This window comes from Chiloscyllium plagiosum, chromosome 45 (genome assembly GCF_004010195.1).
Source record: "Chiloscyllium plagiosum isolate BGI_BamShark_2017 chromosome 45, ASM401019v2, whole genome shotgun sequence".
NCBI lineage: Eukaryota > Metazoa > Chordata > Chondrichthyes > Orectolobiformes > Hemiscylliidae > Chiloscyllium > Chiloscyllium plagiosum.
In genome coordinates this window covers 4,940,773-4,958,036 of record NC_057754.1, presented here as the reverse complement: position 1 = coordinate 4,958,036, position 17,264 = coordinate 4,940,773, and the positions used below count along the sequence as shown (strand labels likewise).

At 43.2% G+C, this 17,264-nt stretch overlaps 2 protein-coding genes across 5 annotated transcripts in view; one reads left to right on the top strand and one right to left on the bottom strand.

Moving 5' to 3' along the window:
* Positions 1–17,264, bottom strand: part of LOC122543854 (spectrin beta chain, non-erythrocytic 1-like) — a 301,600-nt gene that overhangs the window by 63,731 nt on the left and 220,605 nt on the right. For all 4 annotated transcript variants that reach the window (XM_043682689.1, XM_043682692.1, XM_043682691.1 and 1 more), the window contains 4 exons: positions 6,011–6,184; positions 3,917–4,008; positions 2,161–2,241; positions 992–1,107 (listed from right to left, as the gene is read on the bottom strand). In XM_043682689.1, coding sequence (XP_043538624.1) covers positions 992–1,107; positions 2,161–2,241; positions 3,917–4,008; positions 6,011–6,184 — 463 coding nt within the window. The remainder of the gene's footprint in view (positions 1–991; positions 1,108–2,160; positions 2,242–3,916; positions 4,009–6,010; positions 6,185–17,264) is intronic.
* Positions 1–17,264, top strand: part of LOC122543855 (RNA-binding protein 4-like) — a 199,806-nt gene that overhangs the window by 157,224 nt on the left and 25,318 nt on the right. The window lies entirely within an intron of this gene.

The window sequence follows — 17,264 nt, the reverse complement described above, 5'->3', positions numbered from 1 at the left end:
ACAACATTTAAAAGTCATCTGGATGGTTTTGGAGAAGGTAAGGTTTAGAGGGATATGGGCCAAATTCTGGTAAACAGGATTAGATTAATTTAGGATATTTGGTCAGCATGGACAAGTTGGACTGAGGGGCCTGTTTCTGTGCTATACATCTCTATGACTCTATGCAATTCAAAGTATTTTGAAACATCCTGTGATCATGAATAATCCAACATAAATGCAAGTGTTCTTCTCTAAATAGATGGCTTAATTTAATTGTTTTTTTAGATTCATTCATGGGATGTGGATGTCATTGGCCAGTTTTATTACCCATCCCTAATCACTCTAGGGAAGGTGGCAGTGGTGAACTACCTTCTCGAATGAATATAGAATGTTACCCACAATACTATTAGGAAGGGAACTCCAGGAATTTGATCCAGTGACAGTGAAGCATCAACAAATATAGTTCCAAGTCAACACAGTCTGTGGTTTGGAGGGGTACTCACAGATGGTGATCCCATGCATCTGCTGCCCTTGTCCCTCTTGGTGATAGTGGTTGCAGGTTTGGAAGGTGCTGAAGGAGGAGACTTGGTGAATGGAGGAAGCATGAGTGTCAAAGAGATTATTTAAATTCTCTCTTGTTGAGATAGTCATTGCCTGGCATTTGCATGGCCTGAGTATGACGTGTCACTTATCAACCTCAGCCTGGAAGTTATCCAGATCTTGCTGTTTCAGTATCTGAGGAGTTACAAATGGTTCTGAACATTGTTCATTCATCAGTGAACAATCCCATTTCTGACCTCGTGACAGTGAGGTTATTGTTGAAACAGCCAAAATGGATTGGGCCTAGGACACTACCCATACCTAATGTGTCAAAAGCCACAAAAACTAAATGCACAACACAAGGCGCTAACTACTTCATTAGATTCTCCAAAGTTTTAATGTACACCAATTAAATCCAGTCTATCACAAACATTACAATCAAGTCTTTGCCTGTATCTGTGTCCTTATATACCTTCAGGATCCAGCAGTTTGGTGAGTCCTAGCTGCTGCTCTGCCACATTGAAAGCATTTTGTAAGTTGTAGTGAGCATTTGACTTCTTTAGTCTGTCAAAATCAATCAGATCTGGCCTGAAACAAAGAACAAAGAAAAAAATAGTCCGTATCAAATTAAAAGAACAAGGCTGACATCACCAGACAAAATCAGATTCCATGTGTGCAAGGCCAGACTAAAAAGAAACAATATGTGAAATGAGGATTCCCCAGAAGTGTGTTTTGCCATTCCACAATATCATGGCTGATCTTTGACATTTTTAACAGGACGTGACCAACAATGGTGAAGTCAGCATTTGAATCGAGTATCTTGTTAGATCATTACAGTCAATCAAATTGCTGTGGCTCTGGAGTCAAATATAGGCCAGACCAGATAAGGACAGATTTCCTTCCTTAAAGGACATTATTCAACCAGATGATTTTGACAACAAGTGATGATGGCGTTGTTGCATCATTATTCAATTTCATGTGTGTTAATAATTCAGTTCAAATTTCACCAGCTTCTGTGGTTGCAACTGAATTTATATCCCCAAGATCTGAGTTTATAGCTTACTAGTTCAGTGACATTAATCTATTGTCTCCCTACTTTCCTGACTTAATTCCACATCCCTGGATTCCCTTGATCTTTTATTCTAACATCAATTGATGATACATTTTAATTGTGTAATCACTGGAACAGATCCTAGTGGATTGTAAACCTGGAAGAGAGTGTTTGAATCAGAGTTTGACATCAAAAAATGTGGAGCAGTTGATTCAAAGGTAATCATACAGTGTCGACCATCTTCACAGACCAAAAGGTCCTGAGATTCAACTTCCCCTCTATGCAATTTTGATTGATTTCCACAGGGAATGTTTCCTACAATCCATTTGGAAAGTATGAGTATCTATAGCAATTTCTATTTTTGTTTCAGATTTCTAAAATCCACATTTCTTGGCTTTATTTACTGAAAAATCATAAACTGGTTTTAATGATACTATAAAATCTATCTTAAGAAAACAATAATAGCGTGGAAAGCATTCTGTACCTTTGATTTAACACTGGCACTTATTATACAAGCTGTTGGATAATGTTATCTTGAAGCATTCAATTCTGTTAAAATCTCTCCAAAGTCTGAAGATATGATAAAATACCTGTGTTTGTGGACAATTGCATTGAAGGCCAGTCCATCCCTCCAGCTTGTGGTGAAGTTGTGAACATTAACATTCGGATATCTGCAAAACACAAATAAACAACCAAAAGTGTTGAAGAGTTCAAATTTAGTGCTAGACCATGTCCAATTTTGTTTGATGGTGGTGGTGATGATGATGGGTGGTGAGTGATGGTGAGTGGGTGGGGTGGGGGTAAGAAGAAAGAAAGAATTGAGAAATGACAAGCTAAAAGCACTTTTTCACACAGTAGATAATGTGGGATGCTCTCTGAGCAGGTACCTGAATAGGCAATGAATAGATTCTCTGATCAATAACTGTAATAAATTCAATCTCGTCACCTGACTGGAGGCATTCAAGTGAAAGAGCAAGCATATGTTTCGTAGAGCTGGGGTCAGGTTAGGAATGGACGAAGAGAGAGAACCAAAATGTTTTCACAATTGCCTGTTCAAAATCTATTATGAAAAGCACAAGAATCCAGCTAACCAGCAATTGGTGGACAATGGGGAGGCGCTATCAGAAATGTCTCCAGAACATCAACTGTTTTGAGTTATAGGCAGAGACTGGATAGCCTGGGCTTTTTTCACTGGAACATAGGAAGCTAAGGGCTGACCTTAACTCATGAGGGCTGTAGATAAGGCGAAAAGCAGATGTCTTTTCCCTAGAGTGGGGGATTTCAAGACCATGCACTGAATGAGCACACTGACAAAGAGATTGGGTTCCGTCACCCTGTGTGAGGTCTTTAGAGCTTGAGTTTCTATGTGACAGTCGTCATAGAATCATACAACACAGAAACAGACTCTTCGGTCCAACCAGTCCATGCCGACCATATCACAAACTAATATGGTCCCACATGCCTGCACTTGGCCCATATTCCTCCAAACATTTCTTATTCACATACTTATCTAAATGTTTTTTAAATGTTGTCCGTATCCACCACTTCCTCTGAAAGTTCATTCCACACATGAACGACTCTCTGTATAATAAAAATGCCCCTCATGTCTTTTTAAAATCTTTCTCCTCAAACCTTAAAAATATGCAACTTACTCAGTAACTTGCATAACATACTTTGTGGAACAATAGAATTCCTATAGAGTGAAAGAAGGCCATTTGGCCAATCAAGTCCACACCGACCCTCCACACAGCCTCCCACCCAGAACCACACTCCTAGACTATCGCTGTAATTGTGCATTTCCCATGACTAACCCATCTAGTCTGCACATTCTTGGATTCTATGGGCAATATAGCATGGCCAATCCATCTTAACCTGCGCATCTTTGAACTGTGGGAGGAAACCAAAGCACCCAGGAAAAACCCACGCAGACACAGGGACAATGTACAAGTTCCACACAGACGGTCACCCAAGCTGGAATCGAAACCAGGTCCCTGGCACTGCGAAGCCTTTGTTAGTGAATTTCTGATATAAATGGTATTTTGTACAGGGAGGAACACTTGACTATCCAGCGACAGTCAACCACCCACTGAGCAAGTGTAGCATAATTGATACAGTGAAGGCTTGTTATATTCAAACAGAGGGCCTCAGCTTCAAACACAGAAGAGCATTCAAAGTAGACATTTATAAACACTGACTTTAATAAAATGATGTACGCTAAACAATGATTTCTTGGTCAGATGTTGATTAGACTCTATGCATTTCAAGCACTGTCTGTTTTTCATCCATATGTGTACTTTGCAGGACTTGTCACTTAATTCCCTTTGGCAATTTTCCAATTCTGCTTACCCTGCTGTCTTCATTTGGCACCAGAGCAGAAGTGCATCTTTGGCAGATTTCTTTTCCTTGTTATCCTCTGTTTCAACACTGATATCCTGGATCTTTTGAAACAAAAGCCTTGATAAGTAAAATACATACGCATGACCAAGGACTGTGTAACTTACTGCAAACAAAGCAAATCATTATTAAGGCTTTAAGATAACCTCAAACACTGACTCACTTTGGAAAGATCATTTGCCCTTATGTGGTAACTGCAAATGCCTTGTGAGTCAGTGCCTTCAGTAGAGATTTTTAATTTTGTGATGAGGGCAAAAAGAGTGAGAGAGAGAGACAGAGACTGAAATTATGGTAGTTTTTCAGTCAAGGGGCAGCTACACCCAGTTTATTCAAAACAAGGAAAACAAGCATAAGGTAAAGCAAACAGCTGCATTATTAAATTCCTCCAATAAAGCAGGGAAAATGTTGTGGGGGTTCTTGATTTAAACATGTTCTTGACATAGATATTTCTGATAAAGAACAATGAAGGATGATCACAATATATGCATGGAATCTCTGCGTGAAATAGACTGTAACCCTTTGCTGCCTCTAGAAAATCACTTCCACAATATAAGAGTCTGTCCTGCTTCTTATTTGTTGTTTAGTCCAAGTTCTGCTGAATCATTCACTTTTGCCTTTGTTTCCTCCAGACTTGGTTATTCCAAAGTTCTCTTGGCTTGCCTCCTATTTCCCACATCCTGTAAGCTTCATCTCATACAAAATTCTGTCATAAGACCATAAGAAATAAGAATAGGAGTAGGCCTTTTGAAATATCAAACCTGCTCCACCATTCATAGGATTATGGCGTATCTGACATTTTTCACATCTACTTTTCTGCCTTTCCCCATAAATCCTTAATTCCCCTACTGATCAAAGAATCTATTGCAGCCTTAAATATGCACTACAATTCTGCCTCCACGGTTCTCTGTGACAAGGAGTTTCGAAGACTTGCAATGCACTGAGAGAAGAAATTCCTCCTCATCTCAGAATTAAATTGATTGCTCTTTATTTTGAGACTATGCTCTCTGGACCTAGTCTCTCCCACGAGGGTAACATCCTCTCTTTTACCCTGTGAAGCCCCTTAAAATTCCTCACGTTCCAATATGCTCATCTCTCATTCTTCTAAATTCCAATGAACATAGTCCCAACCCGTTCAAGCTTTGCTCATAAGACAATCCCTCCATACCAGGGATCATACAAGTGAACATTTTCTGAACTGCCTTCAGTGAAATGCTATCTTTCCTTAAATTAGGGGGCCAAAACAGTTCATAGTACTTCAAATGTAGTTTCACTAGTACCTTGTACAGTTGCAGAAAGACTTCCCCACTCTTATATCCCAACCTCCTTTAAATAGCTCATTCCTAATGAAGAGCTTATGCCCGAAATGTCGACTCTCCTGCTCCTCGGATGCTGCCTGACCTGCTGTGCTTTTCGACTCTGACTCTCCAGCAACTGCAATCCTCACTTGCTCTCAGGCATTTCATTGGCCTTCCTGATTACATGCTGTACCTGTGTTCTAGTTTCGTGTGTTTCATACATAAATATGCCCACATCCCGTTGTATCTCAACTTTCTGCAGATTCTCTCCATTTAAATAACATTGTTCTTCCAAAATGAACAATTTTACATTTCCCACATTACTCCATTGGTTGGCTTTATTCTGGCCCATAATTGTCTCTGTTCACCTATTACGCTTGTATTTGCTGACATAAGTTAATGTGTCCTTTTGTGAGGAACAGTATAACTAGAGGTGATGAATAGAAGATGGTCATCAACAAATTTAATATGAGAATTTGGAAACTTCTTCACTCAGATGTGGAGAGAGTTTGGAATTTGCAGTCATACAGACTGGCTAATCTGATTTAAAGCAAAACTAGACAATCATACATGGAGATGTTATGAAGGCAAATTTAGACCAGAAGAGATGGAAAGAGGCTTTAGTGTAGCATAAACATCTGCATGGGCTGGTTGGACCAAATGCCCTATGTAATTGGAATGTGTCTTCATTCACTACTAATAAATAAATTGAAAAAATCTATCTTGATGTGACAACTGCTGAACAAAGTACCTGAAATCGAAGGATGATGGTCCATATTAAGCCCAGAGTAAGCCGATGGTTCCCATCCACAATGTCATGTGAGCCCATGTTTTCTAGATGGACTTTCTGCTCTTTCAAGAATTGCAAGGCCTTATCCACATTTTCTAAACAGTGAATCCGCATCCGTCCTTTGGTGGGTTTGGGCTGGAAATATAAACAAACAGCTTGAGTTAATATCATAACAGGTCACTACTTAAGTCTAGCAACTCATCGCAATTCAGTCATTTGCATGGAACACATGTTTATCAAGAAAAACTTATTTAGACGATGCACCACAAAGCACTGTCTGGAGATCAAGCCACTTAATGTATGATGTGGGAGGTGGCTGATCCCATTGTGAATGGCAGTGACCACATCTGCAACAAGTGTTGGTTGCTGGAAGAACTCCGGCTCAGAGTTGATGATCTGGAATCTGAGCTTCAAACATTGCCACACATCTGGGAGGGGGAGAGTTACCTGCACGCTTTGTTTCAGGAGGCAGTCACACCTGGTAGATTAAGTAATTCAAATTCAATTAATAATCAGGGACAACAGGGTGTGACTGCAAGTGAGGCAAGTAGGGGGATCCTGAGTGGAGGAGCCTCAGTTGTTGACCTTATCCAAGAGGTATGAAATGCTTGCTGTGTGGATGAAGAAAAGGGCTTTGGGGAGGTAGAGCCAGCTGACCACGGCACCTTAGTGCAGAAGGCCATTCAAGAAGGGGGAACAAAAAGACAAGTGGTAGTTATAGGGAATTCTGTAATTTGGTGGATACATAGTATCATTTGCAAGCTGGATCGGGAGAACCGCATGGTGTGTTGTCTGGCCGGTGCTCGGGTGCAGGAAATCTCTGACTGGCTTGAAAGGATATTGAAGCGGGAGGGGGAGGATCCAGTCGTTGTCGTCCATGTTGGGACTAACAACACAGGCAAGGCTAGAATGGAAGAACTATTTGGGCATTTTCAAGCACTTGGAACAAAATTAAGGAACAGGTCCTCAAGGGTTATAACCTCTGGATGACAACCCGAGCCACGTGCAAATTGATTTAGGGATAGGAAAATTAGGGAAGTAAACACGTGGTTCAGGGAGTGAATTGGAAAGAGGGGTTCCATTTCATGGGGCATTAGCATCAGTTTTGGAACCGGGAGGACCTGCACCGATGAGATAGTCTCCACCTGAACTGATTTGGAACGAGTGTTCGAACGAAAAGGATAAATAAGGTGGTCACTAGGAAACTAGTGAGTCGGAGGGGGGAACGGGAAAGGGAAAATGACAGGGAGTATGCTGGTAAATAAAAAGGTAAGCAGCAGGTTAGCATGTGTGCAAGAGGGTTTAAGTTCAAGACAGACTACAAAAGAAGCAAAACGGAAGGATAACTCGTGTGAGGTCCCTTTTGGTCATGGCTGGCCATGGTTCGCATCCTCGTTGTTCTAGCTTTCTGCTTCCCTGAAGCAACGTCGCTTGTGACTGAAGAAACCAATGCTGGAGTGACAGTCCAAGTTGTAGAGGTCACATTTGTATGTGGTCACTGATCTGCTAGAACTGCTGCACTCCTTCCTTCATACCCACTTGTCTGCTACAGCACTCATCAGCTTCTTTGCCCATGTTTTGAGGTGTTAGTTCAGGGTGCTTCTCCATCTTGTGCGGTCTCCGCAACGATATCAAGGGCCTGCATGTCCCTCATGCAGACATCCTTGTAGCGCAGCTGGGGATGCCCAGTGGGTCTCTTTCCAGATGTAAGCTTTCCATAGAGGATATCCTTTGGGATGCTGACGTCCTCCATACAGTGGATGTGGCCCTGCCAGCCCCTTGTTTGTTGCCTGAGCAGAGTGCACATGCTGGGAAGGCGAGCACAAGATAGAACTGCTGCGTTGGACACTGTCTTGCCAGGATATGCTCAGGATACTCCTCAAGTGGAAGGTGTTCAGGCTTCTCTTCTGTCTGGCATATGTAGTCCACATTTCACCACCGTACAACAGTGTGTTTATGACACAGGCATTGTAGACTGACATTTTTGTCTTCACTGTCAGCTTGGGATTTGTTCATACTCAAGTTGTGAGGTAAGCAAGAGTTGAGGCCGTTTTCCTGATCCTCTTGTCGATGTCTGTGTACAAGAAGAGTGTGTCAATGATGGTTGAGCCAAGGTACATAAACTGATGGACAACACTGAGCTTGTAGTCATCGATGGTGATGACCGGCGGTGCTTCTGTGTCCTATCCCAGGATGCTCGCCTTCTTCAGACTGATAGCCCGAAATCCTTGCAAGTGTGAGAGAGGCGGTCTATCAGTAACTGGAGTTCCTGCTGGGTGTGTGTTGCAACTGCAGCATCATCAGCAAACAGCATCTGCATGATGAGTGCCACATGTACTTTTGTTTTGGCTCTGAGGCGGGCCAGGTTGAAGAGTCTGCTGTCTGATCTATTGCGTAGGTAAATCCCCTCTGTTACGGTGCCAAAGGCATGTTTCAGGAGCACAGCAGAAAAAATGCCAAAGAGTGGGGGAACGAAGACGCAGCCTTGTTTGGTGCTGCTGCGGATGTTGAAGGGCTCAGAAGAGCTGCCGTTGAACTGCACTGTCCCCTTCATGTTCCTGTGGAAGGATTCTATCATACTCAGCAGTTTCAGTGGGCAGCCAATCTTCAGGGGAACTTTGAAAACACCGTTTCTGCTGACCAGATCGAACGCCTTGATGAGGTCATGGAAAATGATATACAGGGGCATTTTCTGTTCTCTGTACTTCTCCTGCAGTTGGCTAAGGGAGAAGATCATGTCTACTGTCGAACTTTAAGCTCGGAAGCCGTCCTGTGACTCTGGGTATATACATTCTGCCAGTTTCTGCAGGCGAGTTAAATGACCCGAGCAAAGGCTTTGCCGACAGTGTTAAGGAGAGAGATGTCTCTTAGTTGTTGCAGTTGCTTCTCTCATCCTTGTTCTTCTAGACAGCAATGATCTTGGCAGCCCTCATGGTCTGCAGTACAGCTTCTTCTTGCCAGCACTGACAGAGGGCCTCATGCCATGGAAGCAGTAAGCTAATCTTGTAGCATTTGATCAGATCAGGAGGAATCCCGTCACTGGCCTGGGCCTTACCTGAGGCCAGGCTGTCCAATGGCCTTGCTGAGCTCTTCTACTGATGGCTCTGTGTATAGCTTATCCATGATCAGCAAGCAAGTGATGGCAGCAAGTGCTGAAGCTGACATGGCATACTCTCTGGAGTAGAGATCAGAGTAGTGTTCAACCCACCTCTCCATCTGCTGGACTTTGTTTGTGACTACTTCCCCAGTAGAGGATTTGAGGAGGGCTGTCTTGCTCTGAGCTGGTCCTAGTGTCTTCTTGATGCCTTTGTATATTCCCCTAATGTTCCCCGTTATAGTGCCTTCTGAATTTTCTCGCTTAGCTGTGTCCGGTACTCGTTAGCGCAACGCCTGGGAGTCTGCTGAACCTTGTTCCTGGCAGCCCTGAGATTCTGCAGGCTCTTCCCACTAGCTGACCATTTGTACTCAGCTAGGGCGACACGCTTGGCTTCAACAATGGGGGTCATCTTGGTTACCTTAGCCTCAAACCAGTTGTGTATCTTGCAGGTCTTCTTCCCAAAAATAGCCAGGGATGTGTGGTGATGGTATCCCACAAGGTTTCCAATTCTCTGTGGCAGAGTCTCCGTGTCACGAGATGCTGAGTTCTCTCTCGAAAGCCTCTGAGAATTGTTGCATAAGGTCTGGCTGGAACATCTTGCTGACGCTGGTGCGAGGGTTCCCCAGTTGTTTAGTGCGACGGAATTTCTTAGGTTGCAGCCTAATCTTGCAACACACTAAGCAGTGGTCTGTGTGAAAGTCCATACTATGGTAAGAGCGTGTGTGGAGAATGTGTTTGATGGCCGCACACCTAACTGGGATCAGATTGAGTTGGTGCCAATGCTTTGAGTGTGGGTGTCAGGAAACCTTGTGCTGAGGCTTTGTCTGGAAGTAAGAGTTGGTGATGCACAAATCATGGTAAGTGCACAGCTCAAGCAGTTGTTGTCTGTTCTCATTCATTTTGCCCACATCAAAATGTCCAAGGCAGAAGGACCACGAGTCGTGGTCTGCACCCACTCCTGCATTGATGTCACCCAGAAGAACAAGTTGCTCCTTCCTAGGGATACTGCCAATGAGGGGTGCAAGATTGTCATAGAACTCATCCTTTGTGTCTGGTGTGGAGAACATTGTCAGGGCATAAACGCTGACAAGGGTGACTGGGCCTGCGGTAGTGTTGAGGCGAAGAGTCATGAATAGCTCTGAGCCATTGCTGCCTGGTTCTATTGTGTTCATCAGGCGGTTCTTCACTGTGAAGCCAACTCCATGCTCTCTGGGCTAATAAAACCCTTCCTCCAGCCAGTAAAATGTGTAGTCCTTCTCTTTCAGTGAGCCTGCCTCTGCCTGCCTTGTTTCCTGGAGGGTGGCCATGTCCACGTTGAGTCTCTTGAGCTTGTTATTTCTGACAGCTTATCTCATATAGTCGTTGACGTCCTGGCGGTTTTCTGCGAGGCCGGTCATCATTGTCGGGACGTTCCAACTTCCAAGTTTTAGAGCTGGTGACTTTTGTTGTCTTGTTGATTGGTGCGGTGATTGCAATCTGTTGTTCGAATAATTCCTAATCCCCATACACACTCCCAATGGGATAGCAGATTGGGGTGGGATAGCTGGGGGTTGCCCAGCTTGAGATGGGTGATAGCTGTCCAGTGGGATCCGAAAATTCTTCCCCCCGTCGGGAGCAACCCCTGGCATCGCACTCTATGCCAATCTAACGATGACTTAAAACCGGTATCTGCTGTTCCCTCCTGTTGTGTCAACACTGTGGGCGAAGCTGGAGTGTCCTCTTCAGGTGCAGTGGTGGTAGGATGCAAGTGTAGGCGGGTGTGGTATGGGAACAAGCTCTGGCCCATGAAGCACGTCCCCCCTCTCCACGACACTGGCTTATGCAAAGGAACAGGAAAGCTGTTATAATTTGGTACCAGCACTATCGAAGGAGCTGCTAGAACGAGGTTGTAGATAATGATGAATTGCCTTTTGGGTCCTGGCTCCAGATTTTTCCTCGAAGTTTACTCCTGAAGCCTTTCCCACATGTGAGTCTGACCACAAGGCAGCGGAGGTTTGAAACCAGAGCTTTCCTTCTACTTGCTAGGAAGCAGCTCACCCAGTGTTGGGGCACAGGTCTCTCCTAACCCTCCTTATCCATATCTCTCCTAACCCTCCTTATCCACATCTCTCTGAACCTCCTTATCCACATCTCTCATAACCCTCCTTATCCACATCTCTCGTAATCCACTCTCTGTCCACCACCTCCTTTTACCTGGTCACCTCTCTCTTGCCTAACTCAACTCTTTATCTTTTATATCCTCACCTCCTCTCCTTACCTATTATCCCACATAACTTGCAACATCCTGACCCTCCTCACACCAACTCACTTCAGGTCTCTCCCTTACTCCCACCTCCCTCTCTCCCTCCACCATCTCTTCCCCCTGCCCAGGTCTCTCTACCCCAGACACTGTTCCTCTTTCTGCCAAACCAACCCCTTCCCACCTGCTGCTGCCAGACCCCGACCTCACACCCCACCCCCCAGATCTCTTTCTGCCTCTCTGTCCGCCCCTGGTACCTTTGTAGAGCTGGGCGATGGCAGTGGCCGAGCTCTGGGAGCACAGCCAAAGCCGCTGTCTCTGGGCCTCCGCCTCGTTTCACCGGGGCCACTCTCAGGCCCAGGCTCCTGCCTCTCATCCTCCTCCAGGCACTGCTACTCCCAGCCGGACAAGGATAACTCAGGAGATATTATTAGAGATGTTGGAAATCATGAAGGTAAGAAAACTAGCATAAAGGCACTTTACCTGAACGCTTGTAGCATTCGTAACAAGGTTGATGAGTTAACGGCACAAATCATAGTGAACGAATATGATTTGGTAGACATGGTTACAGGATGGTTACGACTGGGAGTTAAATATTCAGGAGTACCAGACTATTCAAAAGGACAGACAGGAAGGTAAGGGAAGTGGTATAGCTCTGATATTCAAGGACAACATCAGGGTGGTGCTGAGAGATGATATAGATTCAATTGAGAATGAGATTGAAACCATTTGGGTGGAAATTAGAAATTTTAAGAGGAAAATGTCACTGATAGGCATAGTCTATAGGCCACGAAACAATAACATCACATTGGGGCAAGCAATAAACAAAGAAATAACTAATGCCGGTAAAAATGGTATGGCAAGTATCATGGGGGATTTTAATCTACATGTAGATTGGATGAACCAGCTCAGTTAGGGTAGCCTTGAGGAGGAGTTTATTGAGTGTATCTGTGATAGCTTTCTTGATCAGTATATAATGGAACCGAAAAAGGAGCAAGCTATCCTAGGTCTGGTCCTGTGTAGTGAGACAGGAATAATTAATGACTTCATAGTTAGGGATCCTCTTGGAAGGAGTGATCACAGTATGGCTGAATTTAGAATACAGGTGGAGAGTGTGAAGATAAAGTGCAATACCAGGGTCCTGTGCTTGAACAAGGGGGACTACAACAGAATGAGGGAGGAGTTGGCTAAAGTAGACTGGAAACAAAGATATTATGGTGGGACAGTTGACAAGCAGTGGACGATTTTCATAGCAATTTTTCAAAGTGTTTAGCAAAGGTATATTCCAGTGAAAAGGAAGGACTGTAAGAACATAGGTAATCTGCCATGGGTGTCTAAGGAAATAAGGGAGGCGATGAAACTGAAAGAGAAGGCATACAAAGTGGCCAAAAACAGCATGAAACGAGAAGATTGGGAAAACTTTAAAGTCAACAGAAAGCCACAAAAAGAGCTATAAAGAAAAGTAAGATAGAACATGAGAAAAAACTAGCACAGAATATAAAGACAGATAGCAAATGTTTCTAAAAATACATAAAACGAAAAAGAATGGCTGAAGTAAATGTTGGTCCTTTGGAGGATGAGAAGGGGAATATAGTTATGGGTTATGATGAAATAGCTGAGGCATTGAACAGACGTTTTGTATCGGCCTTTACAGTGGAGGACACTAACAACATGCCAGTAATTGACAAAGAGACTATGGTAGGTGAAGACCAGGAAACAATTATACTTATGGAAGAGGTAGTGTTGGGCAAGCTGATGGAGCTAAGGATAGATAAGTCTCCTGGTCCTGATGGAATACATCCCAGAATACTAAAAGAGATGGCAAGATAAGTAGCATGTGCACTAGCGGTAATTTTCCAAAATTCTCTGGACACTGGGACAGATTGGAAAACAGCAAATGTGACGCCACTGTTTAAAAGGGAGGTAGAAAAAACATAGGGAATTATAGACTGGTTCGCTTAACCTCTGTAGGGAGGGAAGATGCTTGAGTCTGTTATCAAGGAAGAAATAGCAAAGCATCTCGACAAAAACTGTCCCCTTGGACAGACGTAGCATGGGTTCATGAAGGGAATGTCATGCTTGATGAATCCTCTGGATTTTTTTAAGACATTACGAGCAAGGTGGACAACGGGAACCCAGTGGATGTGGTGTACCTAGATTTCCAAAAGGCCTTTGACATGGTGCTACACAAGAGGTGGCTGCATAAGGATGCATGGCATTAGGGGTAAAGTATTAGCATGGTTTGAGGATTGGTTGACGCACAGGAAGCAAAGAATGGAGATAAATGAGTGCTATTCTGGCTGGGAATCCGTGACTAGTGGTTTGTCTCAGGGATCAGTATTGGGACTGCAATTATTTATGATTTATATAGATGATTTGGAGTTAGGGACCATGTGTAGAGTGTCAAAGTTTGCAGATGACACAAAGATGAGTGGCGGAGCAAAGTGTGCAGAGGACTGTGAAACTTTGCAGAGGAACACAGATGCACTGAGTGGCCAAAGGTCTGGCAGATGGAATACAATGTTAATAAATGTGAAGTCATACTTTCGGTATGAGTAACAGTAAAAAGGATTTAGCGAGTTTTGAGAAGATTTGTAGCTCAGGTTGATGTTTTAGATATAGGTTTGCTCGCTGAGCTGAAAGGTTCATTTCCAGATGTTTCGTTACCTTACTAGGTAACATCTTCAGTGGGCCTCAAACGAAGCAATGCTGAAAATTCCTGCTTTCTATTTATATGTTTGGGTTTCTTTGGGTTTGGTGATGTTATTTCCTGTGGTGAAGTCAGTTCCTGTTCCTTTTCTCAGGGGATGGTAGATAGGATCTAACTCAATGTGTTTACCCTTACTGGCATAAAATTCACTAAACAGGAGGAAAACAACAGCAGACTGCCATTCCTAGATGTCACAGTAGAGCAGACAGCCAATGGGGAACTTCAAAGCAGTGGCTACAGACAAATAACACATACAGACCAAACATTGAACTACAGAAGCAATCATCCCAACACCCACAAACGAAGCTGCATTAGAACATAATTTCAATGAGCCAACACACACTGCAGCACAGAGGAATTACGCAGAGCAGAGGAAAATCATCTATCCCGTGTATTCAACAAGGATGGGTACCCAATGAACACAGTCCGCCGATTTCTCAGCAACAAACCCAAACAAGCAGACAAAACACATCCAGAAACCCCAGCCACTCTCCCCTACATCAAAGATATCTCAGAAATGACTGCCAGACTACTCAGACCCTTGGCATCATGGTAGCCCACAAACCCACCAACACACTAAAACAGCAGCTAATGAACTTGAAAGACCATTGAAAGCAAAACTAACGTCATTTACAAAATACCGTGCAAGGACTGTAACAAACACTACATTGGACAAACAGGCAGAAAACTAGCCACCAGGATACATGAACACCAACTAGCCACAAAAAGATATGACCCCCTCTCACTAGTATCCTCACATATGGATGAGGAAGGGCACCACTTCGACTGGGACAACACATCCATCCTAGGACAGCACAAACAAAGACACGCATGAGAATTCCTAGGGAAGCATGGCATTCGATCAACAAACACATCGAGTTAGACCCCATTTACCACCCCCTGAGAAAAGGAACAGGAAGTGACTTCACCACAAAAAATGACATCACCAACCCAAAGAAACCCAAACATATAAATAGAAAGCAGGAATTTTCAGCATTGCTTCGCATGAGGCCCACTGAAGATGTTACCTAGTAAGGTATTGAAATGTCTGGAAATGAACCTTTCAGCTTAGTGAGCAAACCTACATCTAAAGTAAAAAGGATTATTATAGTCGTAGTCATAGAGATGTACAGCACAGAAACAGACTCTTCGATCCAACTCGTCCATGCCAACCAGATATTCTAACTTAATTTTGTCCTATTTGCCAGCACTTGGCCCATATCCCTCTAGGTCACTTATTAATTGAATGGTAGAAAGTTGCAGCATGCTGCAATGCAGAGAGACCCGGGTGTCCTTGTGCATGAATCACAGAAGGTTGGTCTGCAGGTACAACAAGTAATTATGGAGGCAAATGGAATTTTTCCTTCATTGCTAAAGGGACTGAGTTTAAAAGCAGATAGGTTATGTTGCACCTGTACAAGGTGCTGGGGAGGCCACACCTCGAGTACTGTGTGCAGTTTTGCTCTCCTTACTTAAGAAAGGATGCACTGGCACTGGAGGGACTGCAAAGAAGGTTCACTCAGTTGATTCCAGAGTTGAGGGGGCTGGCTTACGAGGAGAGACTGAGTAGATTAGGATTATATTCATTGCAATTCATAAGAATGAGGGGGGATATTATACAAAACATATAAAATTATGAAGAGAATAGATAAGATAGAATTACAGAGGATGTTTCCACTGGCAGGTGAAGCTAGGACAAGAAGGCATAACCTCAAGATTAAAGGGACCAGATTTAGGACTGAATTGAGAAGGAACTCCTTCACCCAGAGGATTATTAATCTATGGAATTCCTTGCCCAGTGAAGTAGTTGATGCTACTTCAGTAAACATTTTTAAAGCTAAGGTAGATTTCTTTTAACAATGAAGGAATTAAGGTATATGGTGAGAGCACGGGTAAGTGGATCTGAGTCCACAAAAAAGTCAGCCATGATCTTATTAAATGGCAAAGCAGGCTTGAGGGGGCAGACGTTCTACTCCTGCTCCTCCTTATGTTCCTATTTTAACTGCAAAACATTATAAAGGTCTACGTAGTAACAAATGTCTTTCCTCAACGATAATTTGATGCACGTTCTGTTGCTCCTCCCCATCCCAAATTGCGATGCAACTTGGGATACTTTGTCACATTAAAATTGCTATTCAAATGTATGTTATTTTGGACTGCCAACAAAGTCCTGCAAAATTATTGCATACTTCAACATTTGCGCAACTCCCATTAAAGATAATTAATACTTTTAGGAGTCAAAATATGATAAAGAAACAAAAGAAAAGGGGACACAAAAAGAGAATGATTTTAAAACTCAAACATTTGGCAATTACGATTTGGTTTCATGGAAAAATAAATGTGATATTTATTTTACACTTTGGATCCATGTGCCATTTAAAAGATCCTTAAAAAACTATTTCTATGTTATTATGAATGTTAAAATATTTCATTAAGGACTAACATTTCTAGTGTTTAAACAGGAAGACTAATTTATTTTCATTTGCACATAGCAAGTTAATTAAATGGAAGAAGGCACACAGCACGTAGGTGTGACTGATCCAGTCTGTAAGTGTCAAGAGTCTGTTGCTGGAAAGCACAGCAGGTCAGGCAGCATTCGAGGAACAGTGGAATTTACGTTTCGGGATATGCCCTTCATCAGGCAATGCCATGTGCCTAATGAACGCTTCATTCCATAACTCTGGCCTCATATTAAATCTAGATGGCATAGGGGTTCCAAGGAGCTTCACCACACTTAACATCATAACTTAACTGCGCTCTGAGTGGGGAGATATGCATGGAGTAAGCATGGATTGGAGATTCAGGCAGCAATGTTGTAGTGCAACCTCTAATCCTTCAAGCTCAGATTTTTCATCAACAGATGCCTAAGAGAGAGACAACAGAACGAGGACATGCCACAACCCAAAGGACTAGCCACACTACCATACGTCAAGAACATCTCTGAAATGACAGCCAGACTACTGCGACCACTAGGACTTTAACAGCACACAAACCAACAACCACTCTCAGACAACAACTCACCAAAACTAAGGACCCGATACCCAGCATGAGCAAAACTAACGTAGTGTACAAAATCCCATGCAAGGACTGCACAAAACACTATATAGGACAAACAGGAAGACAGCTAACGATCCGCATTCACGAACATCAACTAGCCACGAAACAACAC